At 49.7% G+C, this 16,404-nt stretch overlaps 1 protein-coding gene across 1 annotated transcript; it reads left to right on the plus strand.

Moving 5' to 3' along the window:
• The first annotated feature begins 2,749 nt into the window (after window positions 1-2,749).
• Window positions 2,750-16,184, plus strand: MEF2B (myocyte enhancer factor 2B). Its single transcript, XM_063147341.1, has 9 exons — window positions 2,750-2,806; window positions 5,638-5,716; window positions 6,944-7,147; window positions 8,533-8,661; window positions 10,158-10,338; window positions 11,159-11,298; window positions 13,567-13,678; window positions 14,021-14,126; window positions 15,878-16,184. Exons 2-9 carry the CDS (start codon window positions 5,663-5,665, stop codon window positions 16,182-16,184), a joined length of 1,233 nt encoding a protein of 410 aa, XP_063003411.1. The 5' UTR covers window positions 2,750-2,806; window positions 5,638-5,662.
• Window positions 16,185-16,404: the final 220 nt, after the last annotated feature.

Consider the following 16,404-nt stretch of genomic DNA (forward strand, 5'->3'; position numbering starts at 1 on the left):
GAAACCCTTCGGTCCCTTACATAATCCTGTCTGGCTGTGTTATCCACTGTATACCCTGCTAAGCTCCCGGTGATCCAGGTACAGGGTGAGATCAAAAGCCCCCTGTTGACTGAAGTCCCCTGATGGACTTGATCGAAAGCTCCCGTGTGATAAATAACTCTCATTTTTCACTGTTCGTCCTCAGACTGACAGCTCTGTCAAAAAGTATACAGCAGCTTTTCCCAGCCTGGTGTCTTCTAGGTGTTTTGGACTCCAATGCCCATCAGCCACTGCTAGAATGGCCATTGGCCGGGGAAGCTGGGACTTGCAGCCCTCTGCCGGCCAGGAGCCCACAACCAGCTTTCCCCAAAAAAATGTAGAGGAAATCCGGACATGTGCTATTGCCAGCGAAAATCCCGTTTTTTTAATTCTACACCTGGGCAATCTAGATCTGGTGCTGAGGAAAGCCGACTCCTCATACAAGGGTGAATGGAGAATGTTTTCCGAAGGTCGTTTCTCTTGCTTTGCACGCTTGGCTCTGGCTTTGCTAGCTGGGGGAAGCAGCGGAGGAGGCAGGTGGGGTCCTGTCTCCCCGCCCACTCCGGCCCTGGGTCCTGCCTGGGATTCTTCTCCGAAGACAAAGTCTTTCTCAATTGCATCTCTGAGAACGAGTTGATCCTGGCACCACAACCCATCCGGTTCTTGTGAGATTCCTGTAAATGCCACGAACGTATGTTTCAAGCATCAGGGAAGGAAAAGGGGTGTGCGTGTGGAGCTAGGCACCAGGAATTGTACATTGAATTCCCAAATCCGAGGTGAGGCGGGGCGATTCGGCCGGCCTCACCTGAATACGAAGCGGTACTCCGAGGCACAGCGGATTGGTCCCGAACAGCCTTGGGCTGATTCAGGGTAGTGGTGGGCTGCTTCCCTCGCCAGCCAGCATGAGGCTGACCATGAATCCATTGGGCTCTCCTTCCTCCCCCCTCTCTTTCCCTGCTCACCCCCAGAATCTGTACTCCCCGCCATCACTGCCAACGAGACTTACCTTTGCCGTGTGTCTTCCTCTATTAGAGCTGCGATTTAAAGGAGCCATTTCTATAGTTTGCAGCCCAGATCTATGAAAATGAGAGTGCCCCCAACTTACCTGTACATCGTGGCTCTAACGGATGAAGACAGACAGCAAAGGGAAATCCCGTGAGCAGCACCAGCAGTTCTGAGTTCGGGGGGTGAGTGGGGTGAGTGAGTGGTGGTCCAGGAACCCGCAATGACGGGCCCACTTCAGGGGGACAAACCATGCTTCAGCTTCGGTTCTGGAGTGAGATGGCCCAGCCCCGAAGCACCCCGAATCGAATCGGGGCCATTTCGGAGACTCTGAAACGGCCCCTGAGGTGAGTCAGGGAGGTGAGTCAGGGATCGCAGCTGCCTTTTAAAAAGATTTTTTTTAAGTGTTACCCATCCATTTCTGGGCCCAATTCAAAGTGCTGGTGTGTTAACCTTTCAAACCCTAAACAGCTTGGGACCAGGTTACCTAAAGGACTGCTTTGACCTCTTTAGGGGTAGGCAAACAAGTGATGTTCGAGAATCCTTAGGGTCTGAAAAGGGGGGATTTGTGCAAATCGAGCACAGATTGAACGGGAGGATTACGCCAGTCTCCCTGAATTGGCATAGATTTCTCCCATGGATTAAAGCGAGAGTGATGCTGTCCACGGAGGAAATTTGCCTAAATTAGGACATAAGAAGATTGGAAGAGCCCTGTTGGATGAGAACGAGGGTCCATCCGATCCAGCGCTCGGTCCACACAGTGGCTGACCAGCTGTCAACCTGGGACCCACAAGCAGGGCACGGGTGCAACAGCGCCCTCCCACCCATGTTCCCCAGCAACTGGTGCACACAGGCTCACTGGAGGTAGCTCATAGCCATCACGGCTAGTAGCCCTTGATTGCCTTCTCCTCCAGGAATTGATCCAACCCCCTTTGAAAGCCGTCCAAATGGGTGGCCATCACCACATCTGGTGGCAGTGAGTTCCACAGTTTAACTCCGTGCTGTGTGAAGACGTCCTTCTTTTGATCTGTCCTAAACTTCCCCACAATCAGCTTCGTGGCATGTAACGAAGTAGCCACAACGTGGACTAGAAACTTAATTTTAAAAAAATAAAAAATGAAATGACAAGCAGTACCGCCTTGACATTTTCCGGAAGCTGGTTGTGGTGACCATTTCCACATTCTGCATTTGTTTGTAATGCGCTCCTGCGGAATGACAACAGACACGCCATCCTGACATGCACAAACACCTTTGCTGTAGGGACTGAGCAAAAATGGCCTCTGTTTGGCGGCTTCAGAGTGCATCTGAGCCTTGCACACACAGACACACCCACACCCTTGATAAACCACTGTTCTACTTAGAGAATCGAGGCCTTTTGTCAATCTGGTGCTGAAAACCTGGCGGTGTGGGGGGCTTCCCCACGGGAACGTTCCGCCCTTTCCCCTTCCCACCGAAATCCCTGTGCCAACGTCTGGCCGAGTGTACCTTTCCGCGTCCTGTGTGGGCGGCGACGCAAATTGCCTCCGCCGTGGGTCATGGGAACGCCGTCACCATTTCCTTCCATCTTTTTAAAATTAGCAACCGGCCGGCTAAATTTAGCTCCGAGCCGCTTCACGGCGAAAAGCAAAAGATAGAGAGAGAGGAAGAGAGAGAGAAGGCAAGGCAAGGCAAAGAAGGCGATGAAATAAATCTAGCAATTTGGAACGCACCACTGGGAACGGAACCCGTGGCTCCCCGTCGATCCGGAGATGGGAGACTCGTCTTTCGGATGTTCCACTGATGCCTAGTAGGTCCCCGGAATCCAGTAATGGGCTAGATGAAGGCCAATAAACTGAAACCGAATCCTGGCAAGACGGAGGCCCTGTGGGTGAGTGGTTCCCGAGTCCGGGAGACAGGCTTCTTGCCTGTTCCGGATGGGGTCGCCCTCCCTCTGGAAGATCAGGTTCCTAGTTTGGGGGTGCTCTTAAATTCCTCTCTGTCGCTGGAGGCTCAAACAGCCGCGGCGATTCGGAGTGCCTTTCACCAGTTTCGGCTGGTTCGCTAACTATGGCCTCTCCTGTGACAGGGGTAGCTTGGCCACGGTGGTACAGGCAGTGGTAACTTCAAGGCTGGATTACTGCAACACGTTCTGTGTGGGGCTGCCCTTGAAGCTGCTCCGGAAGCTGGAGCTAGTGCAGAATGCTGCAGCTCGGCTCTTGCCTGGAGCGGCCCCTTTCCAGCATGTAACTCCTCTGTGGAGGGAACTGCACTGGCTGCCAATTCGCTACTGGGCCAGGTTGAAGGTTCTTGTACTTGTGTACAAAGCCCTAAACAACTTGGGACCAGGATCCCTGAGAGAGAGCCTTCTCCCCTACCAACCTGCCTGGTCACTGAGGTCATCCGAGGGCCTGCTCCTGGTGGTCCCACATAGATCCATCCTCCGATTGGAGTCCACCAGGGAAGAGCCTTCGGCATGGTGGCCCCCCTCCTCTGGAACTCCCTGCCACTAGAGGTCAGGCAGGCGCCAACTTTGTATTCCTTCCCGCGCCTCCTGAAAACATCATTATTCCAGGAAGCCTTTCCTTAACGGCCAGCCACGGTTCATTGTACATTTTGCTTCTTTTAACAATCTATTATAAAGTGTTTTATTCTGTTTTTATTTTATTTTGTCTTGTATGCCGCTCCAAAATTTTCAATGGGAGAACGATATATAAATATTGTAAGGGAAAAAAGGAAAGGACCCTCTCGTGCAAAGCACTTGAGTCATTGCTGACTCCTAGAGGGACGCCTGCTTTCGCTGACGTGTTCTTGGCAGACTTTGTAGTGGGGTGGTTCGCCATTGCCTTCCCCAGTCGTGGCTACCTTTCCCCCAGCTAGCTGGGTACTCATTTTACCGACCTCAGAACATTCTAAAAGCACATAATAAAGGTGAGGGAAGTGGGGGAGATACTGGTGGTGGGGCTGATAGATGGGGTAGAGACAAGATGGGTTAGAGATGGCCTTATAGGCCCCTTCCAACTCTACTATTCTATGATTCTATAAGAAGAAATGAGCCCCATTTATTGTGGAAAGGTGGGGTGCAAATTTAAGAACGTAAAATCTATTTTAAAGTGTTTTATTCTGTGTTTATTTTATTTTATCTTGTACACCACTCCGAAATGTTCGACGGGGAGCGGTATATAAATATTATAAATAAATAAATGGCAAAGGGGGGGGGCAGTTTTGGCTATTCTAAACCTTGCCTCTCTTCCTGTCTTGGCTCCCTTGTGTCTAGGTCTAGATTGTATGCTGCTTGGGGGCAGGGACCTATTTTCTCGTTTTTTATTTTTGTCAAGAGTCATGGACGCAGACGGTGCTAAATAAATCCGGGTCAGCCGTGAAGCTTGTGTTGGCGTTCAGGGCCAAGACCCTACTTCTTATCGCTGGGTCGTGTAAACAGTACAGATATTTGGCTTGCTTGATATGTTTGCTTCCCCTAATAACGAGCTCAGGTGGTGAATGCCAACAGAAACGGAGGAAGAGGGAGTAGAAGATAGATTTTCAGGTATTTCGGTTTTCAGCTCCCAGAAACTCCTGTTTGCGTGGCCAATGGTCAGGAATACTGGGAATTATTATTATTATTATTATTATTATTATTATTATTATTTTATTTACAGTATTTATATACTGCTCAATTAACTAACACAGATTCCAGAGCATTGAACACAGGTATAAACAGCAAAAGAAAGATTAAAAAAAGCAAATTAAAATGGTTCAATTTAAAAACAAAAGGAACCAGAAAAAAAGGGGCTGGTTACTTGGGGAAGGCTTCTTGAAATGGAGGTGTATCCAGGAGGCGCCAGAGGCAGCCTAGTGTTGGCGCCTGCCTGACCTCCAGAGGCAGGGAGTTCCGTAGGAGGGGGGCCACCACGGTGAAGGCTCTTTTCCTGGTGGGCTCCAATCCGGGTATAGGTCCACGTGGAACCACCAGGAACGATGACCTCAGTGACCAGGTAGGATGGTAAGGGAGAAGGCGCTCTCTCAGGTATCCTGGTCCCAAGTTGTTTAGGGCTTGAAGTTCGAGATCTTCTTGCTGCCCGTGGGTTTTGAACAGGAACACCACTGTTATTTGTCAATTGACGCATTCATCTTATATTTTATATATGTTAAAATAATGTTACATCACCTGTTCTGTTCCTCATAGCAACTAAGGCATGTCTTCGAATGGTTACATGGGTGGGAAAATCCACGGATATATCCCTGAGGCTTGTTCAGGGCAGCTGGTCAGGCAGAGAGCACACACGCACCCTGTTTCCCATCCGCCCTGCGCCTCCAAGACTCATGCAGCAAAATCACCTTCAAATGCAGGTGTTTTGAGCGCGGCCAAACAGCGGGCACGTCTGCGCGACGCATTTAAACCGGTTTGAAACCGATTTGAAATCAGCTTGACTCCCCAAAATGGTGGGTTTTTGCAGCAGCTGAAAAGAGGCCTTGGCCCTTTCTGGAATGTAGGATCCCCGAGGTTCATTGACTGGCACCCATGATGGTTTGAAACTGGTTTAAATTCGTAATCTAGATGTGCTCTTAAGGGTTTTATGACCACTACAGAAATTCTAGAGAATGTGTGTCTAACACCATTTTTTTTCCAACCCTACAAAGCCATCTATCTCTACACTGAATTGCAATGGGACGGAAAAAGATTCAGATCAGCCGGATTTTGGACCAGCGGAACAGGCAGGTGAGTGTCTTCTAAAAATGGCTGGGGCTGCAGCGCTCTGGATCACACCCAAAGGTTCATCTTGTCCGGAGGGCTGAATGACAGTGGATTCACAGTTAGCTACAGAATCGGACTCAAAAAGTGCTTATCACCGGAACCTTCTCAAACTGGGGGAGGTAACGAGTGGGGTGCCGCAGGGCTCAGTCCTGGGCCCAGTGCTCTTCAACATTTTTATTAATGATTTGGACGAGGAGGTGCAGGGGACGATGATCAAATTTGCAGATGGCACAAAATTGGGTGGGATAGCGAATACCCTGGAAGACAGAAACAAACTTCAAAGTGATCTTGATAGGCTGGAGTGCTGGGCTGAAAGCAACAGAATGAAATTTAATAGGGATAAATGCCAAGTTCTACATCTAGGGAATAGAAACCAAATGCATAGTTACAAGATGGGGGATACTTGGCTCAGCAATACTACAAACGAGAAGGATCTTGGAATTGTTGTAGATCGCAAGCTGAATATGAGCCAACAGTGCGATATGGCTGCAAGGAAGGCAAATGCTATTTGGGGCTGCATTAATAAAAGTATAGCTTCCAAATCGCGTGAGGTCCTGGTTCCTCTCTATTCGGCCCTGGTTAGGCCTCATCTAGAATATTGCGTCCAGTTCTGGGCTCCTCAATTCAAGAAGGACGCAGACAAGCTGGAGCGTGTCCAGAGGAGGGCAACCAGGTTGATCAGGGGTCTGGAAACAAAGCCCTATGAAGAGAGACTGAAAGAACTGGGCATGTTTAGCCTGGAGAAGAGAAGATTGAGGGGAGACATGATAGCACTCTTCAAATACTTAAAAGGTTTTCACACAGAGGAGGGCCAGGATCTCTTCTCGATCCTCCCAGAGTGCAGGACACGGAATAACGGGCTCAAGTTACAGGAAGCCAGATTCCAGCTGGACATCAGGAAAAACGTCCTGACTGTTAGAGCAGTACGACAACGGAACCAGTGACCTAGGGAGGTGGTGGGCTCTCCCGCACTAGAGGCCTTCAAGAGGCAGCTGGACAACCGTCTGTCAGGGATGCTTGAAGGTGGATTCCTTCATTGAGCAGGGGGTTGGACTCGATGGCCTTGTAGGCCCCTTCCAACTCTACTATTCTATGATTCTATGACATTCCCGTCAGCCGTAGGTTCCTGACCCCGGGTGTGAGCCGGCCTCACCTGTCCCTCACCCCCGCCGTTTCGTCTCCCCACTTTAGGTCACGTTCACCAAGAGGAAGTTTGGCCTGATGAAGAAGGCCTACGAGCTCAGCGTCCTCTGTGACTGCGAGATCGCGCTCATCATCTTCAACAGCACCAACCGCCTCTTCCAGTACGCCAGCACCGATATGGACAAAGTCCTCTTGAAATATACGGAGTACAGCGAGCCGCACGAAAGCCGCACCAACTCGGATATTTTGGAGGTAAAACAACAACAACACCACAGCAAAGGCTTCTGGGTCCGAATTCGGTGCTTGTGGCTCCAAACTGGAACCGAATGCTTCATTACTCCGCTTTTTCTTTTTTTAAAAAAATAACCTTGATGCTCGTTCAGAGCTCTGCACATGCGCCGTTCTCCACGCCGCTCAGTTCATTTGCATTTCCCCCCCCGTTCCGTTCCATTACTTACGGGCGCGTGGAATAAAAGCACTACAACAAAGCCATCTTGATATGATAGCACGTCCATCTTTCTTTTTGTGCTGGGTTTTACCAGGGCATGTGCGTGCGTGCGTGCGTGCGTGCCAGTAAAACACCACACAAATCAAAGTCACGCAATCGTTCACACATAATGCACTACGATTGCTTTTTCCCCCCACACGACGTGTTATCGAAGAGAGATGAACGAATCCGTTAGTTTCGGGGTTTCGGTTTCTCCTTCTTCCGACCTGACGTTCATTTTTACCCCAAACTTTGAGGCTTTGTCTTTAAAGTGTCCATGAACATCTGTACACACTTTTGCCTAAGAGATATCCGTTTCGCCAGCAATTTTGCAATAATGATTATTATTACTTTTATGACACATTTTTAATGTTATGTTCATTAATAGGTATCTTTTGTGTGCCTTTTCCCTAGTATATTCATTTCTGCGTGCATGTTTTGGATGACACAGTTCGGAGACTGGGGTGCAATAGCACCTCCACACGTGTCTTCCCCAGTATACAGTCCCTGATCCTGGAGATAATAAATAGCCATCATGATTAGGACAGCTTGGGACCTTGATACTTGAGAGAGCACCTCTCCCTATAAGTGCCTGAGTTGTGTTGGTGGAGCCTTCTCCACGTCCCTCCAACGCGAGACACACATTATGGTGGGACATGGGACAGGGCCTTCTCTGTGGTAGCACCCCACTTGTGGAATATCCTCCCTTTGGAGGCCTAACTGGCACTGACACTGACTTCATTTCGGTGCCAAGTTAAGATATGGCTCTTTATCAACGCATTTGATGGCTAAATTCTCCATGGTCACACATGCTTTTAATACTTCTGTTGCTTTTAAAAAAAATTCTACTGGTTTTAATTTGTTAACAATTTCATATTTTCTTAGCTATGCATATTTATGTTCACATTGTTCTGATTTTACCTGTACGCTGCTCCGAGATCCTAGTGATACAGGGCGGGATACAAATGTTTTAATAAGTAATATAAATAAATAAAACGAGTGACCGTTGACAGCCTTATCCTCCAAGGGTTTATCTCTTCGTCCTAACCAACGGCCATTGCGACATCTTGCCGGTAGCAAATTTCTCCCCAAGCCCATTCCCAGCTCCATCCCTCAAAACTCCCTGCTCTCTGTCATCCAAACACCGTAGACCCTGAAACGCAAGGGCGTAGGACCAGATGGACCAGACCTGGACCTTGAAGAGGCTTTGCGGCATGACGGGAAACCGAGGCAGCTTGGAGAAGGGGTGGATCTCACCTTGGTGCAGACAAAGCTTTGCGTGAGTAGTTGCTTTGCGTGAGAGGGCTGGCGTGGATCTGAGCATGACACACACACCCCACATTAATTTGTCATTAGGGTCAACATGGACCCCGGTCTGTTCCACACTAGGAAGGCATCCATTTTGATTTCCTTCCATTTCTTATCCCACCCACCCCCATGTAAGACTTTTTTTTTATTCAATTCACATGAAAATTCATACATTTTTTAGTGTGTGATTCTCCTTCTACTTGCTGTTTTGTCTAACATTCACCGTTTTCACAAGCTCTTTTCCTAGGATAATGGATTTTAGGGTACTTTTCACAAATATCCATTTTTTGGGGAGGGAGTCCCAAACATTTCCCTGTTAGAATGCTTTTTTTTTAATTGGAGATCTTATATTCTGTTGTCCGTTCTTTGCCAAAATTGCATTAGTTTTAGGGATGTATGAGGAATTCGTTCTACTTGCGCAACTGTGCGTTTGTGTGAATACGTATCAGCGCAAGTGCGAATTTCTGTAAATCCTTCCGACAAGTTAAACGAAGGTCCGCAGAATCTGCATGACTAGGGAAAAGCCGGTCTGCTGCAGAATCTAATCCAAACTCTTTTGACTCCGGGGTGGGTTTCTCCCAACATCCCTGGCTGACACTCATTCATCTACCACTTTGAGACTGCGAAGTGTGTCCAATGTTGGATTTTCAGTTGGCATCCATTCGTTATTGCTAACAAATTTACGAAATGGAAAGTTTTCCGTGGGAGAAAGAACATCAGAAGTGCCCTGATGCTGGATCAGAGTGAGGGTCCATTTAGCACAGCACTCTGTTCACACACTGGTCAACCAGCCATTGGCCAGGGATGAACAAGCAGGACATGGTGCAACAGCACCTTCCCGCCCATGTCCCCCAGCAACTGGGGCACACAGGCTTACTGCCTCGAATACTGGAGATAGCACACAACCCTCAGGACTAGTAGCCATGGATAGCTTTCACCTGCAGGAATTGATCCAACCCCCTTTTAAAGCCATCCGGATTGGTGGCCATCACTACATCTTGTGGCAGTGAGTTCCATAGTGTAACTCTGCACCGTGTGAAGAAATATTTCTTTTTATCTGTCCTGAATCTCCCACCCATCAGTTTCATGGGATGACCCCGTTGGGTTCTAGTATTTTGAGAGAGGGAGAAAAATGTCTCCCTCTCCACATTCTCCACACCAGGCATCATTTTGTCCACCTCTATCATGTCTCGCCTTAGCCTCCTTTTCTCCAAGCTAAACAATCCCAGCTGTTGTAACCTTCCCTCGTAAGGGAGAGGCTCCAGCCCCTTCATCATTTTCGTTGCCCTTTCCTGCACTTTTCCCAGCTCTATAGTATCCTTTTTTAGGTGTGGTGACCAGAACTGTGCACAATATTCCAGATATGGTCACACCATCCATTTGTATAAGGGCAAATGATAACAACAGATCTCCTGGGAATTTCCTCCCTCTCCGCCATAACTCTTTCTCGTTCAATCTTACTTGCAGTCGGCAACTTCTATGTCGAGTCTAGAGGGGGCAGCTATGGGGACTCCCCCATCTGGGAGCGAGGGCGGAGCCAGAAGTGCCAGCGAATCCCCGCTCCAACAGAGTCGTTCGCAGCCGTACAAGGCTTCCCTTTCCAAGCATGGCGTCCCTCCGGGGCGTTCTCCGGGAACCCTTGGAGCTGGTATGTGATTCAGGGGCTGGCTTTGCGCTGTGGCCGTGTACAACATGCTCAGGTTTTCGCGTTCCGAATGCCCCAGTGGGCGCATGCACGTGGACGAAACCAGTGCAAAAATAATAATAATAATAATCTGGATTCGATAGGGTTGCGTCATCAGGGTTCTTCGCCTGTGTCGTTTTGCCACGCGCCTTGCGAAAACGCAGCACAGATTAATCGGGGTGCAGTCGTATTATTTTCGTGCGCCGTTTGTATCGGGGCGCATCGGTCTTTTGATTTCTGTGCTGTGCGTGCCCTGTTTGCCACAGAGTTTCACTTCGTTTGTGTCTGCTGCTGTCTGCTGTATTAGAAGTGGAACTAGTGACCTAGGGAGGTTGTGGGCTCTCCCACACTGGAGGCCTTCAAGAGGCAGCTGGACAGCCATCCACCAGGGATGCTTTAGGGTGGATTCCTGCATTGAGCAGGGGGTTGGACTCGATGGCCTTAGAGGCCCCTTCCAACTCTACTTTTCTATGAGTCTATGATTCTAAGTCCACGTGGATAAAACCCTGCGAAGAAGCGAGCCTTGGTGCAGTTGTATAAATAGTTGTGTCCATGTGATCTTTGCATTGCACGGGGGTGGTGTTGGGTGTGCCAAACACAAAGAGGCAGGCGAAAGAGAAATAAGTAGACAATTGGCTTAAATTTGCACAAATTTGGTCAGGTTAGAGCCTCTCGCTTTTGGTGACGCGAGATTTGAGTTCCCATGGCATAGAGGTTGTTCAAGGGGAGGCACAGCCTTGCATCTCAACAACACTGGTGCTTTGCACCTTTTCTGCCCCTGCAGGTATCGGGTACCCGATCTTCACCCACGGCAACCTCAGCCGCATGCTGCCGAGCAAAACTCCTCCTCCGCTGTACCTGGGGGCCGACCCCCGTCGGGTGGAAGGGCACCTTTCCGGTAGCAGGAACAACATGGCATCAGCTGTGAGTAGCCCTTTGCTTCACTGTGCAGGCAGGGTGAGAGGAGCAGAGGATTCATAGATTGGCTGTTGTCATGTCTAACCCTACTGCCCTTGTTTTGGGAGATGTTTCAGGTAATCAATCAGAATTAGATTCAGAACTAGAAGACGCAGCGCCAGACACCAGCCAGCCTGGACCAGTGGGGGAGGAAGCTCTCACGGGCGATTCCCCAGCTGGGAGGCAGCCCTCTCCGGAGCATAACTCCTCAAGGCCAAATCCTACACACTCAGTGGGAAGTGAGCCTTCTTCCGGAGGAGAGCGCCCTGACAAGCTAGTTGATGCTAGGGTCCGCCAGAAGCTCAAACGCAAAGGGCGGAAGGAAGGTGTGAGAAAGTCAGTTCGATTACGCCAGAACCTGCCTCCGCACCAGGCTCTCTGAAGTTACGGGCGTTTGGGAAGTGGCTTCCTGTTCTTCTTGAACGGACAATTGTCTTGCTTAGTTTGCATAGTTTTGCCTAGGGTGATGTTTCCAAGAGGTTAGACTCTTCAGGTAGAAGAGACGTTTGTTGCTTAATATACAAGCTTTGTGGATTACTTAGCAAGCCTCGTCATTTGCCTCCCATCGAAAGCAGGAGTGTTCTGAGAAACACGACAGATGTAAAGGCAGGTCAAGCTTCACAGGATGACATGTTTGTGTGGGGAAGAGGAGAAGATGAGCAAAGGGCTCCCTGCCCAAGGAATCCAACCATTCCCACATCTTCCCAGAGCCATTGATATGGACCCAAGACCTTCTGAGGCAGCGTGACACAATTCTCTGTATTCAGGCCTCACCTCGTACCGGTTTAGGGGGCGCAGGGGTGGGTAACCTTTTTTCTTTCAAGGCCCACATTCCCTTAGGGGCTACATGCCAAGAGTGGACAAGGCCAAAACCAGTATGGGGGCCAGCTGACCGATCGGGCACGAAACCCACTCTTATCTCTGATCAGTGACTGGAGATAAGAGTGCGCTTTCCACTCTCCTTGCGAGGGAAAGTCTGTAGCACTAGGAGAGGGGACCCGGCTTGGGAGAGGGCTGCCATGGGCCAGAATACATGAGCTGAACTTTTTCAGAAAAGGTTTCACACACACCCCATCCAAACCGCTGAAGAATTTCACCTCCGACCCCAAGAATATTCATCAAAATCCACCCACCCCCAATTCTGTCACCTACAAATATGGAGAATTTGGGGAGGCCATTTTTGCTGAGCCCTACTTCTGTTTTGTTGAATCAAGGCATTAGGGAAGCATAGTTACTCCATTTCCCTAAACTTCAAAATGCCTAGAATGTTGCACATGTCTCATCTGCTCCTTCTATGTCCTTTCCTCTCTTCTACATTATTGATGTACACATATACATTGATAACTGCCCGTAAGGCACTTTGGATGTGGTTCTGTGTACAGTTGGGTCAAGATCCTTTTTGTGTGGTGGTTTACCAGTGCGCAGGACCGCAGATGCGCACCAGTAAAATTCTACACCAAAAGAATCCTACGTACAGGCCCATCAGGAATGATCTTCTGTACTTTTATCAATGCACACATGAATATCTTCTCTTCTGCTGCTCCCAGACTGTGGAACGGCCTGCCGGAGGAGACTCGTCAACTTAACAGCCTACTAGCATTCAAGAAAGCTATAAAGACTGATCTCTTCCGGCAGGCCTATCCGGTGGAATTTTAGGATGTTTTTAAAATATTTTTAGGATGTTTTTAACAATGTATATTACGTTTTAATTCAGTTTTATGTATTTTGTCATTTATTGTTGTTCCCCGCCTCGATCAAAATGGAGAGAAATAAATGTATTATTATTATATCGGAAACTTGCGGTGGGAAAAACTAGCGAACTGAAGGCTGTGGCAACCCATTGCAAGCGCAAGTTCTGGAATTCTAGTTTTAGAAATTCTCCTAGACAAAGTGAAATTGATAAGAGGCATGCAGTGCTAAGCAAATGCCTGGAACTATCATGGAACGGGGAGATACCCTCCTGGTTATCTCCCCGTTCCATGATAGTTCCGGACGTTTGCTTCGAGACGGTCAGTTTGTTGACCAGCTCTAAAATATCATCATCAGAAGTTTTTTTTTGGGGGGGGGGTCATGCGTGGACACTGTGGAACGTGTTCAAAATCGCCCAGCGTTCATATGACGACTCTATTATCCAGGGACCCCAGAGGAATACCACTGGGCCTGTATGGGAAGACTGCTCGTTATGGGTCGGAGTTGTTCGATTTGACTAAAGTTTCCTGGCTTGCCTCCCAATAGCGCTCGCTGTACCCCAGTCTTCAGAGCATGAGTCCCATGTTGTCATCCGGAACCACCTGTCTCCCAGGACATGGGCTGCCGGGATACCCCTTCCTCTCCTCTGGCCAATCAGGTATGATCTTGGGCAGGTGTTCCAGGGCGGGGAACTGAGAACACCCAATCATCAAGCTGAGGTCTAAGGTAGCGAGCGCTCGGAGCTGGTACGCTATCAAGCTTCTGAGCTCTGTTGAGCCCCAGAAGGAGAAATGGGGATGTACGACAACAGCCCCTGTGATTGGCTAGCAGCACGAAGGTTTCTGATTGGTCAGGCCTGGGTACAAGCACAACGAGCCGAAGCGTCAGCCTTCGGGCTCTCGAACGCCGCTCCAATTCTGTCTGTGCTTGAATGCTTTGTACTCCCTTTGACGCAATTCTCCCTTCTTGGTTGCCCCCCTCCCCATCCATTTCTTTTCAGAGTATACCCCCGGGGAGAGTGCCTCGCATCCCTTCGGCCTCCAGGCAAACGCCATGGCCACGTGGCAACACCGAGACGTGGCACCCGCCATGCACCCGCCGCTGGGGTAAGAGACGAAGTGGGGTCGATCGGAGGTCCGAGAAACGGGCAGAGGCAGAGCTTCACAACTGCCAAACTTTCATGGAAGTGTGTGTGTGTGTGTGTGTGTGTGAGATGAGAAGGAGAAGTAGGAGACTTATTTATTTATTTATTTATTTATTACATTTATATACCGCCCCATAGCCGAAGCTCTCAGTAAACATTAAAAAAAAAGTATACAAAATCAGAAACCTAAGAATGACAGTATAAAAACAACAGCATCCATTTAAAAACAACCGTTCTGGGGTCCGTTAAAAGACAAACTTAGCGTTGTTCAATGCTGTTAAATGCCTGGGAGAAGAGAAAAGTCTTGACCTGGCGCCTGAAACATAACGGTGTTGGTGCCAGGCGAGCCTCGTCGAGGAGATCGTTCCATAATTGAGGGGCCACCACTGAAAAGGCCCTCTGCCTTGTTGCCACCCTCCGAGCTTTGCTCGGAGTAGGCACTCGGAGGAGGACCTTAGATGTTGAGTGCAGTGAGCGGGTAGGTTCATGTCAGGACTTATTTACTCCCTGGCTCTCTGCCCCTCAAGCAAGGAAGTGGGAGTCACGATGAGGAAGAAGACAAGGAGCCAGAGCAGCTGGTCGCCATGGAAGAGAGGAGGTGGACTCCCTGAGGGAGGGGCCCCCATTGAGTGTCTTGCCTGTGCCCCTGTCCAGAAAACCTTGAGTCACCACTGGCCTCTCCTTGCCGATCGAACAGGAGGCCAAGGATAGGTGTCGTGTTGCCGCCACCTTGTGGCCAGCATGATGCCCTGCGCCGCCAATGTCCTGCCGAGCTCTGTGGCGTGCTGCATTCTTAGTTTCCAAGGGGTGGGCAGCAAGAAGGTCGATTGTCGACACGACACTTGACGACACTTCAAGGGGGGATTTTTGCGCGGCGATTTGCCACTTCGGACTTGGCGCAAGTTCGGGAGGGAAGCCGGCGTTGTAAGATGGCGAGGTCAACAGAAGCTCTCTAATAAGGCAGGGATGTCAGACTCCTTCTAGGGCTGGATTCCATTTTGGAGGTGCTCTCGGGCGTGGGGGAGGCAGTATTCCGGCAATGGGCGGGGCCAGAGGCAAAAGGAGGCGGACCTAAGACAATTTTAGGTTAAAGTAAATATTTCTGCCAGCAGTTGAGCCTTAGGAGAGAAAGTCTGACTTTTTTCAAATGGGGGGTGGGTGGGGGAAACTCCAGAAAAACAGGAAAACGTCAAATAAGCTGTTAGGGGGTCAAAGGAAGGGTGTAGCACAAATTAAATTAAACCTGTCTGACTTACCTTGGCGGTTTTGACGCCTTCCCACCCCATGCCCCTGAGGTAGCTTACCATCGAAATCAAATTGCCTGGAGAAGAGAAGATTCAGGGGAGACATGAGAGCACTCTTCAAATACTTGAAAGGTGGTCCCACAGAGGAGGGCCAGGATCTCTTCTCGATCCTCCCAGAGTGCAGGACACGGAATAACGGGCTCAAGTTAAAGGAAGCCAGATTCCGGCTGGACATCAGGAAAAACGTCCTGACTGTTAGAGCAGTACGACAATGGAACCAGTTACCTAGGGAGGTTGTGGGCTCTCCCACACTGGAGGCCTTCAAGAGGCAGCTGGACAAGCATCTGTCAGGGATGCTTTAGGGTGGATTCCTGCATTGAGCAGGGGGTTGGACTGGATGGCCTTCTAGGTCCTTTCCAACTCTACTATTCTGTGATTCTAATCAGCTTCCTTCTCTTTGTCAACACAGAGCTGTGGGCCGCCTCCTCGATCAGGCGCCGCTGGTCTCCGGCTCACCCACCCATCTGCACGTGCCCATCAGCGTCAAGTCAGAGCGTGCCTCCCCGACAGTCAGCTGTGCCTCGACTGCCCCCCAGCCTCCCCCCTGTGTCTGCCCCTCCCCTGCCGATGTCCCTATGGATCTCCAACCCCGGGAAGATTACGTCAAGGCCTATCATTACTCGGTCCTTCTCTCCCGGCCTCTGGCGGAGGAACAGAGACATCCCAGCGTTCCCCCGCGTCGATTGCACCCCGCTATAGAGGAGTGGCAGAGATAGGGGGGTGAGGGTGGTTTGGCGTATTCACACGTCCTTGAGGAATATGTGTGAGTGACGGTGAGAGTTTGGTCCCCACTAGATCGTGCTAGGGTAGAGATCTCCCCCTCTCGTGCAACTAAAACTCAGGAGGTTGTTGGCGGGGAACCCAGTAAAATGGATTGGCAGAAGATACAGGACGAACAGAAGAAAAATGACTCCTTCCCCTTCAATCCACTTGTTG

This window comes from Elgaria multicarinata, chromosome 23 (assembly GCF_023053635.1).
Source record: "Elgaria multicarinata webbii isolate HBS135686 ecotype San Diego chromosome 23, rElgMul1.1.pri, whole genome shotgun sequence".
Classification (NCBI taxonomy): domain Eukaryota; kingdom Metazoa; phylum Chordata; class Lepidosauria; order Squamata; family Anguidae; genus Elgaria; species Elgaria multicarinata.

What these genes read in the sequence shown, in the direction of transcription:
- MEF2B (XM_063147341.1), top strand. Translation starts at nt 5,663, where the DNA reads ATGGGACGGAAAAAGATTCAGATCAGCCGGATTTTGGACCAGCGGAAC. An exon ending in CCAACTCGGATATTTTGGAG is followed by an intron (nt 7,148 to 8,532) that starts GTAAAACAACAA and finishes CAAACACCGTAG; the next exon opens with ACCCTGAAACGCAAGGGCGT. An exon ending in GGAACAACATGGCATCAGCT is followed by an intron (nt 11,299 to 13,566) that starts GTGAGTAGCCCT and finishes GCCTCCCAATAG; the next exon opens with CGCTCGCTGTACCCCAGTCT.